At 57.3% G+C, this 16,340-nt stretch overlaps 1 protein-coding gene across 4 annotated transcripts in view; it reads left to right on the top strand.

Annotated features, from left to right (window-relative positions):
* Window positions 1-649: 649 nt before the first annotated feature.
* Window positions 650-16,340, top strand: part of SCUBE1 (signal peptide, CUB domain and EGF like domain containing 1) — a 131,643-nt gene continuing 115,952 nt past the window's right edge. For all 4 annotated transcript variants that reach the window (XM_053226897.1, XM_027070532.2, XM_027070530.2 and 1 more), the window contains exons 1-2: window positions 650-838; window positions 4,621-4,752. In XM_053226897.1, the coding sequence (XP_053082872.1) occupies window positions 751-838; window positions 4,621-4,752 (220 nt within the window). In that variant the 5' untranslated portion in view covers window positions 650-750. The remainder of the gene's footprint in view (window positions 839-4,620; window positions 4,753-16,340) is intronic.

Raw genomic sequence — 16,340 nt, 5'->3', positions numbered from 1 at the left:
CACACTTATGAGCCACTGTCCTTTGGCGAGCGGTAAAAAGTTCACTTGTTTTGAAGGCATCCTCGTGATTTCTTCCTTTCTGGCTTCGCCGCCGCTGCATCGCCCGCGCTGGGCACACAATAGGTGCTCAATAAACGTTCACCCAGTGGATGAGTGCGCAATGCTGCTTTGCGCGGTCCCATTTCTTTCACTACGAGTGGAAGTCGCCGGGCCTTTCTCAACCCCTGAGGGCCGGTTGGCAGCCCCCCCTCCACCCCCACCCCCCCCCCGCTCTCCCTAGAGGGTGCGTGTTGCAGAGGTGGGGGTGCTGCCCCCGGAGGGGCGGCCGCGCTCGACGACTGGGGCCAGGGCGGGCGGCGGGAGGGGGCGGCCTCCGAGCGAGCCCCAGCTCGGCGGAGACCCCGCGCCCCCGCGGCCCGCACGAGCGGGCCCCGGCCCCCACCCCGCAACCTGCCGCCCGCCCCGAGCGGAGGGGGCGCCCCCGACGCCCGCGCCCGCCCCTCCCCCCGCCCCCCGCGGCCCGGCGGCCGGCGCCCATTGGCTGGCCGCACGCAGAGCCCCGCCCCCGGCGGCCGCGGGCCAATGAGCGCGCGGCTGTCAGCTCGTCAGCCGCGCCGGCTCGGTGGCTGCGAGCCCGAGCGGTGGCCGAGGAGCCAGCAGCGAGGAGCGCTCGCCGAGCGGCCGGTCGGAGGGGTCCCCGCGCCCCGCACGCCCGCACGCCCGGCCGGCCCGGCCAGGCTCGCAGCGAGCATGGGCGCGGCGGCCGTGCGCTGGCACTTGTGCGTGCTGCTCGCCCTGGGCGCGCCCGGGCGGTTGGCGGGGGGCAGCGGGCTCCCAGGTAAGCGCGGAGCCGGCGGGCGGCGGGCGCGGGGTCCCGGGTGGGCCCCCGCCCCGCGCCGTCGGGAGGGCTGCAGCCCGCGCGGCCCCGCGCCCCGCCCCGCCTCTTTGCAGAGCAACTTCTGGGGCGGACGCCGGGCGCCCCCTCCCCGAAGCCCCAGCGGCCCCGGGCGAGCTGGGAGGGGGGGTGGAGGGGGGGGGAGGAGGACGCCGGGAGCCCGGCGGGGGCCGCAGCAGAGGCGGGGTGGGCTGGGGCCCCGGGGGAGGGGAGGGGAGGGGAGGGCGAGGGCGAGGGCGAGGGCGAAGGCGGGAGGAAGAAAGAAAGCGCGACGACCGGCCGAGGGGAGCCCCGGCGCTCTCGGACCGCGGGCGGGAGGGAGTGGGGACCCCGGAGCCCGACGGGCGCTCCCCGCCCCCCCCCCAGGGGAGAGGGGCGCGCGGGAGCGAGGAGGCCCGGAGGGGAGACGGAGAGGAGGTGAGCCGGGGACGAGGACCGACCAAAAGAGAAAGGGGGTGGGGGAGGTGGTGGATAGAGGGACGGACCGACAGGAAAAGAGGCACAGAGGGGAACACACAAAAGGACCCAGAAAGAATCCCAGAGAAAGACGGACGCTTAGAGTAGGGAGGAGACCAGAAGACCGGAGGGGAAGGAGGAAACCCGAGGGAGGAAGGAGGAGGCAATGGGCAGCTGGAAAGAAAAAGACAGATAAAGGGACGGGCTAAGGGATGGGGAGGAAGAGAGAGGAGGAGAGGCAGAGGCGGGGGCCAGCAGAGAAAGAGACGTGGGACTAGGGGTGGGAGGGGAGGGAGGGAGCAAGACCGACAGATGGGAAAGACGGAAGGATGGACGTGTGTGGAAAGCGATGGACAGACGCACAGACAGGAATGGGGGGACAGAGGGACTGACACAGAGGGAAGGAGACGGATAGGATCCAGAGGGAGGGGAGACCAGACTTGGGACATCAGGGAGGAGGCCCAGGCAAGGGAGGCGGGAGGCACCGAAGAAGGGAACAGCATCCAGAGCCTTTGGGCATGGGTTGGGGGCAGGCAGCAGAGGCTAACACAGCAGAGGGGCGCCCCAGGATTCCACAGGGAACTCCCGTGTGCCCACTCCTTCCCCTCCCGCTCTCTTGGTTGTCTGGAAGGGGTGCTCCCGCAAAGCTACAAGGACAGCCTCTCCACCCACCACTTTAGAGGAGCTTCCTCCCTCTCTCCTTAGGGGGTAGGGTGGGGTATCCTGCCTGCTTCTGCTCCTGCTCTCCTCGGCTATCTCCGGACACCCCCAGGCTGCCATGCTGGGCTCCCTGAAGTCTGTATTTGCTGGCACGGGAGTCGTACCCTGAATAAGGATGCCAGGCCATTTAAACTGTCCACGGCTGGAGCCCAGGGAAGCTGGGCCCTGCTGCCTACACTCCCCCTCCCTGTGTCTGTAGGTGTCTGTCTCGGACTTTCGGGTCCTTCACCCCCTGTTTCCCTGTTTTTGTTATGTGCCTCTCTCCCGCTCTCTGTCCCTCCCGTGTGTCTGTCTCTGTGTCCCACCCCTGGAAGCCTTGTGCCTGAGACAAACCAAAGTCAAAGCAAACAGCCGGTGTTGGAAGGGTTGGGCTGCCCTCCGGAGGGGGTCCCCAGCCCTGAGCACGGAGCAAGGCCCAGACTGGGGGAACACATGGTCCCTCTCCCCAGCCCCCACCTAAAGACATGTTTCGAAGATGTGTTGGGAGTGCCCCCCCCCAGCCCCTCGGCTAACGTTCATCCCCTTCCATCCCCACGAGGATACCTGCCTAGGTCAGAGATTAGCGACAAGGGCGAAAGGGGTCCCAGAACCGCAGGTAGTTTCCCTCCCCCTCATTCCTGTGCGCTGACCCTTGGGATGTGCATCCGTGGCCCTATTTCCCCACTGGTCCTAACTCAGAAGTGGCCCCAGCCCTCCCCACTGGAAGGATGCAGACTGGCCCTCCCTGGCCTCTGGCTTCCTGCCCCTGAGGCTGTGCTGTCCCTGCATGGGGGTCCCTCTGTTGTCATTCCCAGGAAGGGGCTGTTCTGCTGGTCTGATGTTCCTTCTGGCCCCTGGCCTCCTACACCCACTGCTTCCCAGCTCCCGTTCCACCTTCCTTTGGGCAGCGACAGAGGATGGGCCGCCGGCCTGAGCAGACACTACGAGCCTGAAAAATGACACCACCAGCTGTGTGTGTGTGTGTGTGTGTGTGTGCGCGCGCGCGCGCGCGTGCATGTGTCTGGCTGATGCCTCTCTTCCTCTGGGGGAGGCTGGAGCCTTAGGGACGTAGGAGAGGAGCTTTGCCCTCTTAGAGAGACCCCCCACAGACTTAGAACCCGATGCCAGCCAGGGGAGTAATCCAGAGTGGACAGTCTTGAGAACCAGACAGTCTAGGGTAAGGCTGGAGTCATAAAGGGAGGGGGTCACTCCAGGACTTCGCCACGCTTGCCCCTGGGTGGCTGCCCTCAGGGTAGCTGCTGAGGGTTCCTTTTCTGCTCTTCTGAGTCCTTCTATCTGTCATCCAACTGTATTTTATTCATAGCTAGCTGGAAGTAACATAGCACATAGAGCTCTAGAGCTGAACTCCAGTCTCTGCCCCTAGTGAACTACTGACCTACAACAGACCTCTCTGGCCTCAGTTTCCTCATCTGCTAAGGTTCTTCTGGCTGTGCTATCCTGTGTCCCGAGGGTCCTTTCCCTGTCTGAGCTCTGTGCTGGTGGGGAGGGAGGAATGGGGTGGATGTATGTACAGATACACAGAACCTATTTTGCGTTATTTTGCCCAACAGCTGTTTCAGACGGAAGGTGTGTATGTGTGTGTTGGGGAGGGAGGCGAGGAGTGTCGAGAGCCCTCAAAACCTAGACTGAACTTGGGGCACCTGGGGGGCCCAGTCAGTTAAGCGTCTGACTTCGGCTCAGGTCATGATCTCACGGTTTGTGAGTTCGGGCCCCGCGTCGGGCTCTGGGCTGACGGCTCAGAGCCTGGAGCCTGCTTCGGATTCTGTCTCCCTCTCTCTCTCTATCCCTCCCTGACCAGTGTCTGTCAAAAACAAATAAATGTAAAAAAAAAAAAAAAAAAAAATTTTTTTTTAAACCTAGACTGAACTTGAGTTTGGGAGTTGGGATCCAAGAACCAGGTTCGCCCCTTGGTTTCTGAGATGGAGGGGAGAGGGGATGGGGAGGTCAGAACCGTGGAGAGGCCGGCTCAGCCCCACTGAGGACGTGGCTCCACAGTCGGCCCCTGCAGCCTGGGGGCAGAAGCTGGGTGAAGAGCCATCTATTTTCACAGTCTGGGGGCTCAGTGGGGGCAGGTCACCCACCTGGGCCTCCCGGCTTGGCCTCTGTTCATCGCTCTATCCTGGCCTTGGTTTCCCCACCTGTAACCTAAAGACGATGGACTCAAATTCTCCCAAGAGCCTTCTGGCTTCAAATTCTAGAGTAAGGAGAGTGGAGGAGGGCTGGAGCCGTGCTTGCGGGGAGAGCAAGACGCACAGAGAGGCTTTCCTGGCCGTGTTCCTGCGCCTCGGTTTTGTCATATTCCTAGCAGGAGAAATAGATTGACCTAATGGGATTGTTGTGAAAATAAATGGGGGCCAGCCTTTAGGTAGCATTGTGCCTGGTAGCTGCCCCCAAAATGCTGCCAGTCGCCGCTTGTCACACACACTGTCGTGTGATGGCTATTACTGTTAATTACCCCTGTGATCCGTGGAAGGTGGGGGGCAGAAGGAGCTCCCTGTCGCCCCGCCCCTGCGGCCACGCTTGACCAGGTGTTTCCCCCTCCCCCACAGGGGCAGTCGACGTGGACGAGTGCTCGGAGGGCACAGATGACTGCCACATCGATGCCATCTGCCAGAACACGCCCAAGTCCTACAAATGCCTCTGCAAGCCGGGCTACAAAGGAGAGGGCAGGCAGTGTGAAGGTGAGCCCAGCCCAGCCCTCCCCGCTGGACCCTGCGGCTGCCACGGCCACTATACGTGGCTGATGCCCGCCCCCGTGGACACCAGCAGGGGCTGATTCTCCAGCACCCGCACCCCACGGGTGCCAGCGTCACGGGCCTCACTCAGCCTTGGGAGGGAGGCTGGGGGCTTCTTGGGAACCTACTGTCTCTCTGGAGGGAGGAATTTGGAGTCATGGGGTACCTAACTCACCCTGGAATTGAAACTTTTGTTTTGCTGTGTATTAAGTGAGGTGAAGTGTCTAATGATCTATTTGTCCTTCAGTCCCTGACTGGATACGTGGGGGGAGGGGGGGGTAAAGGCCTGGGGTAACCCTCCGCCGGGTCCCAAACTTCAGGACCACCAAAACCACCCCGTGTGGCCTGTAGCTTCCCTGAAAGACCTGAGTGGTAGCCAGCCTCGGCCTTTGGGGGCTAGCTCAGGTACGAGAGCTTGGGCAAAGATGTAAATGTGTGCTGTGCCCATCTGTCTGTCCAGCCTTTCCTTCCCTGCACCTGGAGTGCTGGCTTGACTGCTCAGCACTGGCACTGCCTCCCCCAAAAAGCTGAAAGTCGGAGAGACACGAACAGCGTTGGCTGTCGTTGGAGCCAGGACCCTCCAAACTGGATGGAACCCACGGGTGCATCTGTCAGGGAGGGTCTGACTGGGTGGCTCTGGGGAAACCCATCATCAGGGAGCTGGAAACAGCTGTCCCCATGACCCACGTGTACACCCAGATGAGAGCCCTTGATCCAAATCTTCCCTGTCTGTCCCCACTTGACAGATGAGGAAGGCTGAGGCTCAGAGAGAAACAGGCCCCCAGGTCCCAGAGGGCACGGCGAGTACTAAGCCCCAGGTCTCTTAATGGCCATTCCACGGCTCCCTAGCATCTCGCTTTCTTGTCCCCAAGCCCTCCCAGCTTGCTTTCGCAAAGCGGAAGATTCGCGTCGGGAAAGCAACCCGCGAGAATAAGATGTCCGTTCTGTGTAAGGCTTTGCGGGAGCTTTCTGCGATGTGGCCGTGCCTCCTCGGGATGCTCACACTGTTCACCCGTCTCACTTGTTGGGCGTCCGCTTGAGGCTGAGCGCCGGGCAGCTGACAGCGTTCTGGATCCTGCCCGGTTTGGCCAGACCTCCGGCCTTGCTTGGGGCCCAGAAGCCTGAGGGGGGAGCTTGGCGCCTACGCACGGACCTCTGGAAGGAGGCCAGGCTGGAGGCAGATAAGGGCAGGTCACGAGCAAGAAGCCTGGTGGCACGGGCGGCCCCCCTGCCGGCAGTGCCTGGAGGTTCCAAGTGGCACGTGTGGGGCGCTGCGTGACCATTTCCTGACCCTCCGTTCCCCACTCCGGGTCCAGGGCTCTAGCAAGGGAGGGCCGGGGGCAACCCCCCATCTCTGCTTGTGTAAGCCGCTGACCTGACCTGTCCTCCTCCAGCCCAGCTCCTGCGGTCTCCCTCCTGCAACCCCCCCACCTAGAGGCCCACACCTCGTCTCCTGCCTGTTCCCCTGGAGCCCTTCAGAGTCCGGCTTTAGCTCTCCACTTGCTTGAGCTCTGCTTGGGAGTTAGACCCGCTGACTCAACGTAAGCACGAAAAAGGAGGAGGCTTGGAAATGCGCTTCTGGAACCGCCAGGGGCCTGGCTGTCTCTCCAGCCTCTGCCCCTCACCTCCTGAAACCCTGAATAGCACCTGTGTCCTGGGCACACATCCACACAGCAGGCTGTGCCGTGTTTCTGAGCCCCAGCTTGAGTCTTTCCCCTGCGAGGCGTTCCTTTTCCACCCTTTGTGTCCTGGCCAATTCCTAATCAGGCTTTAGATTTGCCTCCTCTGGGAAGCCCTCCTACACAATTACACACACACCCAGACACACACACACACACACACAGCCCCATCGTGTACCTCCTCTGACCCCAGAAGCCCCTGGGATTTTCTCCATCATAGCATTTCTGCCTTCGGATTATAATTAAGTGTCTTGTCCTCCCACCGAACTATGAGCTCACTTACTGAGGGTTGGCCATGGGCTCAGCACTGGGGCCTCCACACTGACGCTGTCACACTTGGGCTCACGGTGAGCCCCTAGATTGCCTTCCAGGTCTGTCCCCATCTCCCCAGCTCCTGGGGCAGGGCCTGGCATGATGCAGAAAAGGCCTAGTCCGAGTTGGCTGTCTTTTGCCCAGACTGGAGTTCCCATCAGATGGTATGCCCACAGAGGGGCTGTGCGGGCGGCCGGGAAGCATGGGGTGCTGGGTCCACGTGGGAATTCGGTTTTGCTATGGTATCACCTCCACCCTGTCTGATGAGGGAGGGGAGCGAGAGTGGGCCCGGCCTCTGCATGGGAGCATTGCAGCTGATGTGAAAGTCTAGGTGGTCATTTGACCTCTTGAGCCTTAGTTTACCCTCTGGTTATATGGGCCCCAAATACCCCCCCGCCGTAGGCCGTCCTGAGGATTGAACGGCATGCGGTGTAGGGCACCGGGGGCCAGTCACACTGCCTGGCTCACGGCAGACGCTCACCACACAGCATGTGCTCGGGACGCAGATGATGGTGCTATCACTGTCCTTGTCACCATCACCATCATCTGTCTTCAACGCCTTTCAGCGGTTCCGGCTGTGAGAGGCGGTGTGAGCTGGCTCATTTAATGACGTCTTGAATGGTGGAGACTTGTGAAAATGGCTCAGTGCTGCCTGCCTCGGGGGTGTTAATTATAGTGCAGTCTTGCCCATCCCCTCAAGGAGCTTTTGATCTGGGTTGGGCCGCATGAGCTGAAATTACATATCAAGGGGAAATTCTGTCTGCTTGGTTTCTTTTTATTTTAAGTAGGCTCCGTGCCCAACGCGGGGCTTGAACTCACGACCCTGCTAACAGCCAAGCGTGCCTAGATCAGTGGAAGTTCTTAATGAACAGGGTCACACGGGTGGTAAATCGTTACCTGTTGAGCTGCTAGTTTAACAGTAAGAAGAAAACTGTTCGGAACCAAGAGGATGCCATTTGGCTGCTCAGTCCCCAGACCTCTGGGAGTGAGTGCTGGCAGGGGCTCTGGGGACCTGAGTGGACGCTGTGCCCCTTGCACTGAGGTTTTCTCATCCTGAGGAGAGTCATCAGTCAGAGTTGATGGAGCCTGCTGGAGTGTTCCCCCAAGGGCCATCAGATGGCCCACCAGCTTCCCCAGGAGGGACCATGCAGACTTCTGGAGGCTTTGGAATCTGGTGGGGAGGGGAGGGGGCCGGCAGGTCACGTGCAGTGGTGGCCTGAGGGAGCTTGGAGATCATCCGGATGTTCATTCACTTCCTTGATTTACAGATGGGAAAATGGAGGCCCAAGGAGGCAGGGGTCGTGCCTGAGCTGGGGCCAGGGTCCGGGTTTGGTGGGCCCATTTCTCTCAGTGCGTTCTGCAAGGGGTTATTGCCACCTGCGACTCTCTGCTCTGAGAAGAGGGAATCAACAGTCACTATTCAGTGGGGCACAGTGGTTGAAGCCTAGACTCTGGAGCCACCCTTCTTGGGTTCAGATCCTGCCTGTGTAGCCTCGGTGAGACTCCCTTTGTTTGTGTATATAGTAGAGATAATGATAGTATCTACTTCAGAGAGATCGTGTGCGAATGAGATGAGTTAATGTCCACAGGGCATTTGGACGTGGCCTGGAACGAAAGGCACACCAGGTGAGCCGTACCAGGTGATGGTGATGTTGAGGATGACGACGGTGATGGTGCCTGTGTTGGTGACAGTGATGGTAATAATGACGGTGGTGGTGATGGCCATGTTGACGATGATATTGATCACCATCACGTTGACGATGTTGTCGCTCGTCGCCAATCATCGTGTTGTCCGATATACGGAAAGGAATGAAACTTTGTCTCTTTCCGCCAGCCCCCAGGATCTGACGTGGCTGGGAAATGGGGTATTCTGGCTCACAGGCTGTTCAGATAAATCACACACATGCCTCCATATCCTCAAAGAGATATAGAGACACACGTGCCATTCGCAGGTGACCATTCACCGAGAATGTGCAATGAAAATTACAAGTGACAGAAAGCTCTCCTTTGTTGCACTAAACCGACCGCAGGGATGGCGAAGAGGCCACCACATTCTGCCACAGCAGACATCGGTAATCAGTCATGGCCCCCTCCAGACAGCCGTTTCCACTTTAGATAAAACCTGTTCCTCTCCCTGGACCCCTTCGTCTCGGGTCCTGAGCGGATATGGGGCTGCGTGGAGGTTGGCGCTGGAGCCTTAGGGTGATCGGTACCCTCCCCTACGGATCTGGTGGACTTTGTTGTTTGCGGTGATGAGCAAGAGGGCAGATTCTCGGCAAAGCGTGCCACATTCTCACTAGTTCTTCGAGGGAAATGGACCCAGGTTATGGGGAGCCCTGTGTGGGGCCGACTGAGCCCCTTACGCCCTTAACTGCTTCACCCTGAAGCTGCTGCTGGTTATGGAAACCCCTTCGACAAACCGCACTTCCGGGGCCGCCTTGCCACATGGCCAGTGCACGTGTGACGATGACCGGGCTTCCCCAGGCTCGGCCGTGTTGCAGCCAGTGCCAGAGAGCAACCGTGAAGCCCCGTGTGGTCAGCTGAACCCTGGCAGGGGGGCTTGCCCAGGCCAGGCTGAGGTGCCTCAGGTGGTTCAGAAGGGCTCTGGGCGAGGCTGAGGATAAATCTGTGTTTTCTGGATGATTTGCGTCTTTACAGAACCTCAGGTAACTCGAGGCACACTCACGGATGTGCTCGGTTGGAAGGGACCAGAACGGGCATCCAGGGTAGCCCCCGTGTTTTGCAGAAGACCAGCTGTCTCTGTTACCCTCTCCAGGCCCATACACACCTCAGTTTTGGCCCACGTCACCCTGAATTTATGTTTCCCCGTGTCTCTTCCTGGGATGTGGGCTCCACAAGGGCAGTGTCCGTGACCTGTTCTGCTCCGTTCCCTGGAAGCGGGTGCCGGGCCTGGCACAGGGCTTGGAAGGCGTCTGCTGAGTAAAAGGGTGGGTGGATGAGTTCTAGCAGTCACCTCCTCCAGGAAGTCTTCCCGGCTGCCCATGTCACCTGTGAGCATCCCCCCTTCAGAGCACCTGTGGGTTGCAATGACCCAGATGACTTCCTTCGGGGCTGGGTCCAGAGCCGGTGCCAGTGGACAACAAGTGACCATTATAAATCCCAGGGATACCAGGAAAGGCCTCCCCGAGCCTCCACGCTCTGAGAGTTTTACAGGTGAGGAAGCCGCGGACTGAGAAGGGAAGAGGCTAGTCTAGACGGAGTAAGGTTGGGGAAAATGGCCCCTGGGAGGTCAGTCTCTAGCGGGTCACCCAGCTGAGAAGTGGCAGGGCCTGGATCCAATCCGAGTCAGCCACGGGGTCCCAGTTGCAGGCCAGGCCCCTAGCAGCCTGTCTGAACAAAGCAGAAAGAGCTCCTTAGCTAGAGGAGGCTGTGGAGACCTTTTCTTATGTTCACATCCCCCCTTTGCTGCCACGAGCTCATCTGAGCAAGGCTCTGTGGATGCGAGGGTCTTGAGCCCACCACCCATCCATAGAGCTGAGAGAAAGCACTCAGCCCTTTGCCTTAAGCTGCTGCCCCTCTCAACCCTTCCCTTCCCAACCGCACCCCAGCATCACTCACTTTTTTACTTCTCACACTTGCCAGCTCCTTCCTACCCCGGGGCCTTTGCACGTTCTACTTCCCCTGCCTCTTTTCATTTAGCTAAGCCCATGCATTCCCCAGCTTACCAGACCCCTGTGCACTGGCCTCCTGGTCTGAATTAGTTGGGCCTGTTTATGCTTGTTCTGCTGAGGGGGCAGGCCAGGGGCGAGGAGGGGGCATTTCATCCCTTTTAAATGCTTCAACTCATTTAACCTTAATTGCTTTGTTTTCATAGACATTTGCTAAGGAAAAGGACCAAATTATAGCTTGAATTGGGTCTTACTAATCTTAATTAAAAGCTCTCGTTTATAATCAGGACCAGACCCCAAACGAGGAGCAAACCGCCCTCAAATGGCTTGTTTAAATAACTAAGACCCTCTTGATAATCACTGTTTAGTCTAACCCAACAGTGCACATCACCCCTTCTATGTGTTACTTAATTTTTAGACTGTTTATTCAAGTCGTTTATTCCACTTGCAAGTTCCAACTCGGGCCTTTTCCAGAATGCTATAATTAAAACTCTTAGGGGAAATAACTTTTTGTTTGGGCCACAGAAAATCAAATATATTATTATTTTCCCCCTTTTTGTGTGTGAGAAGGAAAAAAAAACGACAACCCTATAGGCATCAGAGATCACAAAATTAGCATGTATGTAATGAATATAAATAGCCATTTCCTGAATTTTATGTCCCCAGGGTCCACTTGTCAGTCACTGAAGTCAGGTAGATTACAGGGCACGCTATTAAGCATTTTAACAAAACTCCTAATAACACGCCCGGCGATCCGTTTAGTTTAACATTAGCAAAAAAAAAAAAAAAAAAAAAAAAAAATCTTAAAACCAATTGGCCTTCTTAGGGAATAATGCCTATGACCTTATTAAATCATTTTCATCAATCATTATTGCACGTTTTATTGGAACTGCAGGTAAAATTCTGCTTTTTGGGAGGCCAGGAAAGGCAGTAGGAGGTGGGCTGGGGGCGGGGGCAGGCTTGGGGAGGGGAAATTCTTCTTCAAGTCTTAAAACGTGCAATTATGCATGTTAACGTGTGCCCCACTGAAGATGAAAGTGCTCTAGTCCAGCAGACCAGCAGGCAGGAAGAAGTCAGATGTGACTTAAAATTCCAAGTCAGCTAGCAATTAGACGGCCTTGCTTTTGCAACTGGTCCCAGCTCTGCCTCAGAGCGGGGGCTTCCCGGAGCCCCATATCCATGTTGAGAAGGAAAAGTGACAATGTCATACCATCGGCCTTTAGGCACTGGAGGCAAGTTGGCCCCCGTGAGCCTCAGTTGGCCCATCTGTAAAATGTGTCTGCTGGGCCGGATTCAGTTTGCAACTGAGAATGTTCACTGAGCGCCTACTCTGTGCCAGGCTTGGTGTTGGGCCCAGGACACGTTTTTTCCTGGCCTCACTGGTCAGTGGGAGAGACAGACTGGGAAAGACGGGAACATAACAGGGTGCGGGGAGGGCAGCAGTGGAAATACAGACCTGACTCGGGGGTTAAAGAAGAGACAGTGTGGATCTCCGCCTCGGGAGGGAAGAAATCAGAGAGGCTCCCTCGGAGAAGCCTTCATGCAGGCTAAGTTAGGAACGCAGACGTTCCTTCCAGCTCTGACGGTCCAGGAAGGCATCCGTAGCATGGATGCAGAGGCCTTTTTTGGTCTTGGCTGACTCAGTAAGGCCAGTGAGCGGCTTAACCTTCCGGAGGCCTCGTTCCTCATCCAACCAGTCAGACCAATGGCACCTGCCTCCCAGAAGAGCATTTGAGCAGAGGTAAGGGCCTCTGTGCTGTGGCTGAGAGTGTGTCGAAGGCAGCCCAGGGCCTGCGTCTCGTGCTTTCTTTTTCCTCTAAATCCCCATTTCTCCTAGGGTTCGAGGGTCTCTGCCCCCGCCCCCGCCCCCAGAGCCCCAGCCCCCCACCCTCGGGCAGCAGCCCCTCTCCGCCCCTACCTCTGGGCTCTCTCTCCTCCTCTTGGCCACTTCTTATGACAGTGGCTGTATTTGTTTTTCCATCTGAGGAATGCTAACCAGAAAAAACCATTATTTCTAAGAAAATAAACTGCGGGCCTGTCGGCCTTTGGATGCTACTGAAATGGATGATGGCCTTTCCCCAAGGCCTTGAGACAAAGAGGGCCAGAGGGCTCGTGTGTGCGCGGGCAAGGTCACGGGGCCTCGGAGGGACTCCGAGGGGGTCCTCCAGATGGGCCGGGGCTGCAGCCCTGGGAGGACAGAGTTTAAAACCCCAGTCAGCCTGCTTGGACTCTGGCCTGGCTAACAGCAGCCGCCAGTATCGATCACTCCCTACTCTCCTCCAGGCTCCAGAATGTACTTTCTCTGGGAGTGGCCATCCTTCCGTGTGGGTGTCCTGCCCCTTGCGTCAAGGGGAGTGGAGCCAGGCATGGGTCCATGGAGAACTGGATGCCGGCCCTGGGTGACCTTGGGCAGGTCTGTGGCCCTCTTGGGCCCTACTGGGCTGACTGCAAAGTTTAGGGCCAGAGCTAGGAGAGCCCAGGTTCCTTCGGACCCCTGTAGCGGGCAGCTCCTTCTTCAGGGTGCCCCTCGCCATGGTGGCACCGAATGCTGGCTTAGTCTCTGGGGCTGGCAGATGGGCTTGGGCTGGACTGTCAGTCCCCTGTCCCTTCCCACCGGCAGCCCTGTGGACGGGCCCGGGCCTGGCCGGTGTGCTGGTAGGGGAGGCTCTCCTCATATGAGACGGGTTCATCTGTGTCTGGGTCGTCGTCCCTCGTCAGGCTGGCAGCGACTTGTGGCCAGGGTCCGGGCTGAGGGTGAGGCGCCAGCCTGGGGAAGGCATTGGTAGGGAGAGGAGGAGGCGGGGAGGTGCCTTGATGCTCGGTAAGGACCGTGGGCCCTGACTTCCTTGGTCGCTGAGACTGGGAGATTCTCCAGACGGTCATGGTAAGGTTAGGGGGGCAGAGTCTGGAACCGGCCCACCTGAGTTCCAGCACTGGCTTTGCCCCTTACTAGCGGGTGGTCGTAGGCGAGTCGCCTAAGCCCTCTGAGCCTCAGTTTCTTTGTCTGTGATGAGGGAAGTTAAGCCTTCCTGCTTGGGCTCTAGTGAGGGGTGAGCCGCTTGCCATTAAGATGGTGTTTGGTGTGGAGTTGCCACCCCGCCGCTGCTGTTTGTGTTGGAGAGGAAGAAGGAAACGGGGCTTTTTCTCTCCGGGGATTTGGAGAGAAAGAAGGAAAACGAACTGCCCCAGGCCAGCGCGGGCTGCCCCCTGCCCGGGCCTCTGAGGTTGGAGTCTTGAGTTCAAGGTGCTGTCCGCCCCTGACTTGCTGATAAGATTAGCTCTTCAGTTCCCCTCTCTGGGCTCGGCTAGCCCTTGATAAAGTCCAGTGGGGGCATCAGAGGGGCTCCGGGGTGCCGGCTTACCCATTCTGAAGGGCGGCTCGGGCTTTCTGGCAGCTCCGTGTTTCTGACTGTCATCCTGTTGAGTTCAGAGGTGACTAGGCCCGCATAGCAGTCCCTCAGCGCCCGCAGTTTAGCGGGATTTAGGGCTTCTCCTCTGCCTTTTGCTAAGGGGACAGGAGAATGACCGTGCCTCTACTTGGCAGAGGGGACGACAGGGGCCTCAACTCTGAGCTGGCCGCCCGGGGCCCCTCGTCACTTCCATCTCAAACATTCCGACAGGTCAGCTTTCCCTTGACCAGGTTCTGTATCCTTTAGGCTGGATGCCAGAGCCTGGGAAGAGCCCCCGGCGAAGGGTTCAAGGTGTTTGGTGGGGAGAAGGGGAATAATCCACTGCCCCTTGTCCTTTGGTTTGGTAGGAAAATTCCTCCTGGGGCTTGGGAGCCACACACCCACTGTGAGCCCACACCGGGCAGGTGGTATTTGAGGCTGGCTCGGGACAACATCTTTCTGGTTTCCCTGTGTCCAGGCAGAGCCCCAGTGACCCAGCCAGCACAACAGATGACAGCGGTGACGGCATTAATATTTTAAAAATTGTAAACAGGGGTGCCTGGGCGGCTCAGCCCATTAAGCATCCGACTTCGGTTCAGGTCATGATTTCACAGTTCATGGGTTTAAGCCCCACATCAGGCTCTGTGCTGACAGCTCGGAGCCTGGAGCCTGCTTCGGATTCTGTGTCTCCCTCTCTCTCTGCCCTTCCCCCACTTGCTCTCTCTCTCTCTCTCTCTCTCTCAGAAAATGGATAAATGTTAAAAAAAATTTTTTAACTGTAAACAACTTTATTGAGATATAATTCACACACCATGCCTTTAAGGTGTACCTACAGTTCGTTGCCTTTTGGTACACTTACAGAATTGTGTACCCATTGCCACAGTCAACTACAGGACCTTTTTATCACCCCAGAAAGAAACCCTGCACCTCTTAGCCATCACTCCCCAGCCCTCCAGCCCAAGAAAGCCACTCATCTACTCTCTGTCTCGATAGATTTGCCTTTTCTGGAGACTTCATATAAATGGAATCTTATGATGCGTGGTCCTTCGTGACGTGGACAGCATTAACTTTGAGGTCAAGTGGCCTGGTTCGTGTTCTGGTTCCACATGTAGCAGCTGTGTGATCTTGGGCAAGGGAGGCAACTTCTCTGAGTCTTGGTTTCCCCTGCTACAAAACAAAGATGTTGGGACGTACCTCTCCGAGGGGGCATACGTGAAGGGCCTGCCTACCGTCCACACGTTGCGGGGGGTCGGTGAACGGAAGCTACGCTCAGGACGATTGCTCATTTGTTCTGTGTTGAGCAGACTTTTGTCGAGCAGGGCTCTGCTACTGCTGAGGCTTACGCTGAACAGAACATGGCTCGTGCCCCAAGGAACTCACAGCCCCAATGGACAGATACATAGCAAACGAGAGCCGTGTAGACTCCATGCACGGGGCTCTGGGGCCCAGAGGGGGGAGGAGCCCTGTCTGCCAGGGGATCAGTCGAGGTTTCAAGAGGGAGATGACGCTGGGGCTCGTAGGTGTCCTATGAACAGGAAGGAGTCCCAGGCTAGGGAACAGCATGAGCAAAAGCGTGGTGGCCTGAATCTATGCCGGCCATGGGGGGCGGTCAGCAAGCAGCTCGAACCCCATGGTCATCTTGGATCTCGAACTGGGCAGTGGGGTAGGCCTTCCCACCCTCCGGCTGAGCCACGGTCATTGTGTGCAGTTAGGAATGAAAACGTATATAGATTTGTGTTGGTTTTGCATGACCTCTGACCTTTCCCATAATTAACTGCTGGGCCCACTTCTGGCATTGTCTCCCCAGAAGGGAAACCTGATCAATGGATGCCAGGGGTCCACAGAGAGCCGGGTCTCATTACTCAATCATTACAAACCCAGAGCTTAACCCTGTGCCACCGGAGACAGGAGGCTTAATCCTTCCTGCTAGGCGCCCTGCAAAACTAGCTTCCCTCGAGCGTAATTAGCCAACAAACCGGATTAAGATTTATTCACCAATGAGGACTCAACTTCCTAAGCCATACGTGTCTCCCAGAATGGATGCCTGATCTAAGGGGTGCATGGTTTTTCCTAAAGCCCCCAGACAAAGAAGAAGACATGCTATAGCACCCAGCCAGGGAAGGGGTCTTTGTTAGAGCGTTTGGTCTCCACTGCCTGCAAAGAACGTCAAGGAAAAAAAAAAAATGCCAGTTTCAAGGAGGAATGAGAAGACGTTTTTCAGTAATGATCTCTGAAAGTGGAGAGCAGGGTGCTTTAAAAATCCTCATTTCGAGAACCTTTCCAGTCAGTCCTGATTCTTAGGAAAAATGCCCTGAAATAGGGTTCAAATAAAATGAGAAGGAGCTCTGACTCATTGCAATACAATCTTTTAGAACCTAGGCACCACCGAATAAATATATATTTTATGGGGCAGCAAGAATCAATTTTGAATTAAATGAAAAAAAAAAAAAAAACTATACTCTTCTCATCCGAGTTCCAGTGTTGTGGGCATATAACCAGAGCTGTGGGATCGCACACGCTGCCAT

The sequence above is a fragment of the Acinonyx jubatus genome, chromosome B4 (assembly GCF_027475565.1).
Source record: "Acinonyx jubatus isolate Ajub_Pintada_27869175 chromosome B4, VMU_Ajub_asm_v1.0, whole genome shotgun sequence".
NCBI classification, from domain to species: Eukaryota; Metazoa; Chordata; class Mammalia; order Carnivora; family Felidae; genus Acinonyx; species Acinonyx jubatus.
The sequence above is the reverse complement of the archived record's forward strand: the minus strand, read 5'-3'. Positions and strand labels throughout refer to the sequence as shown.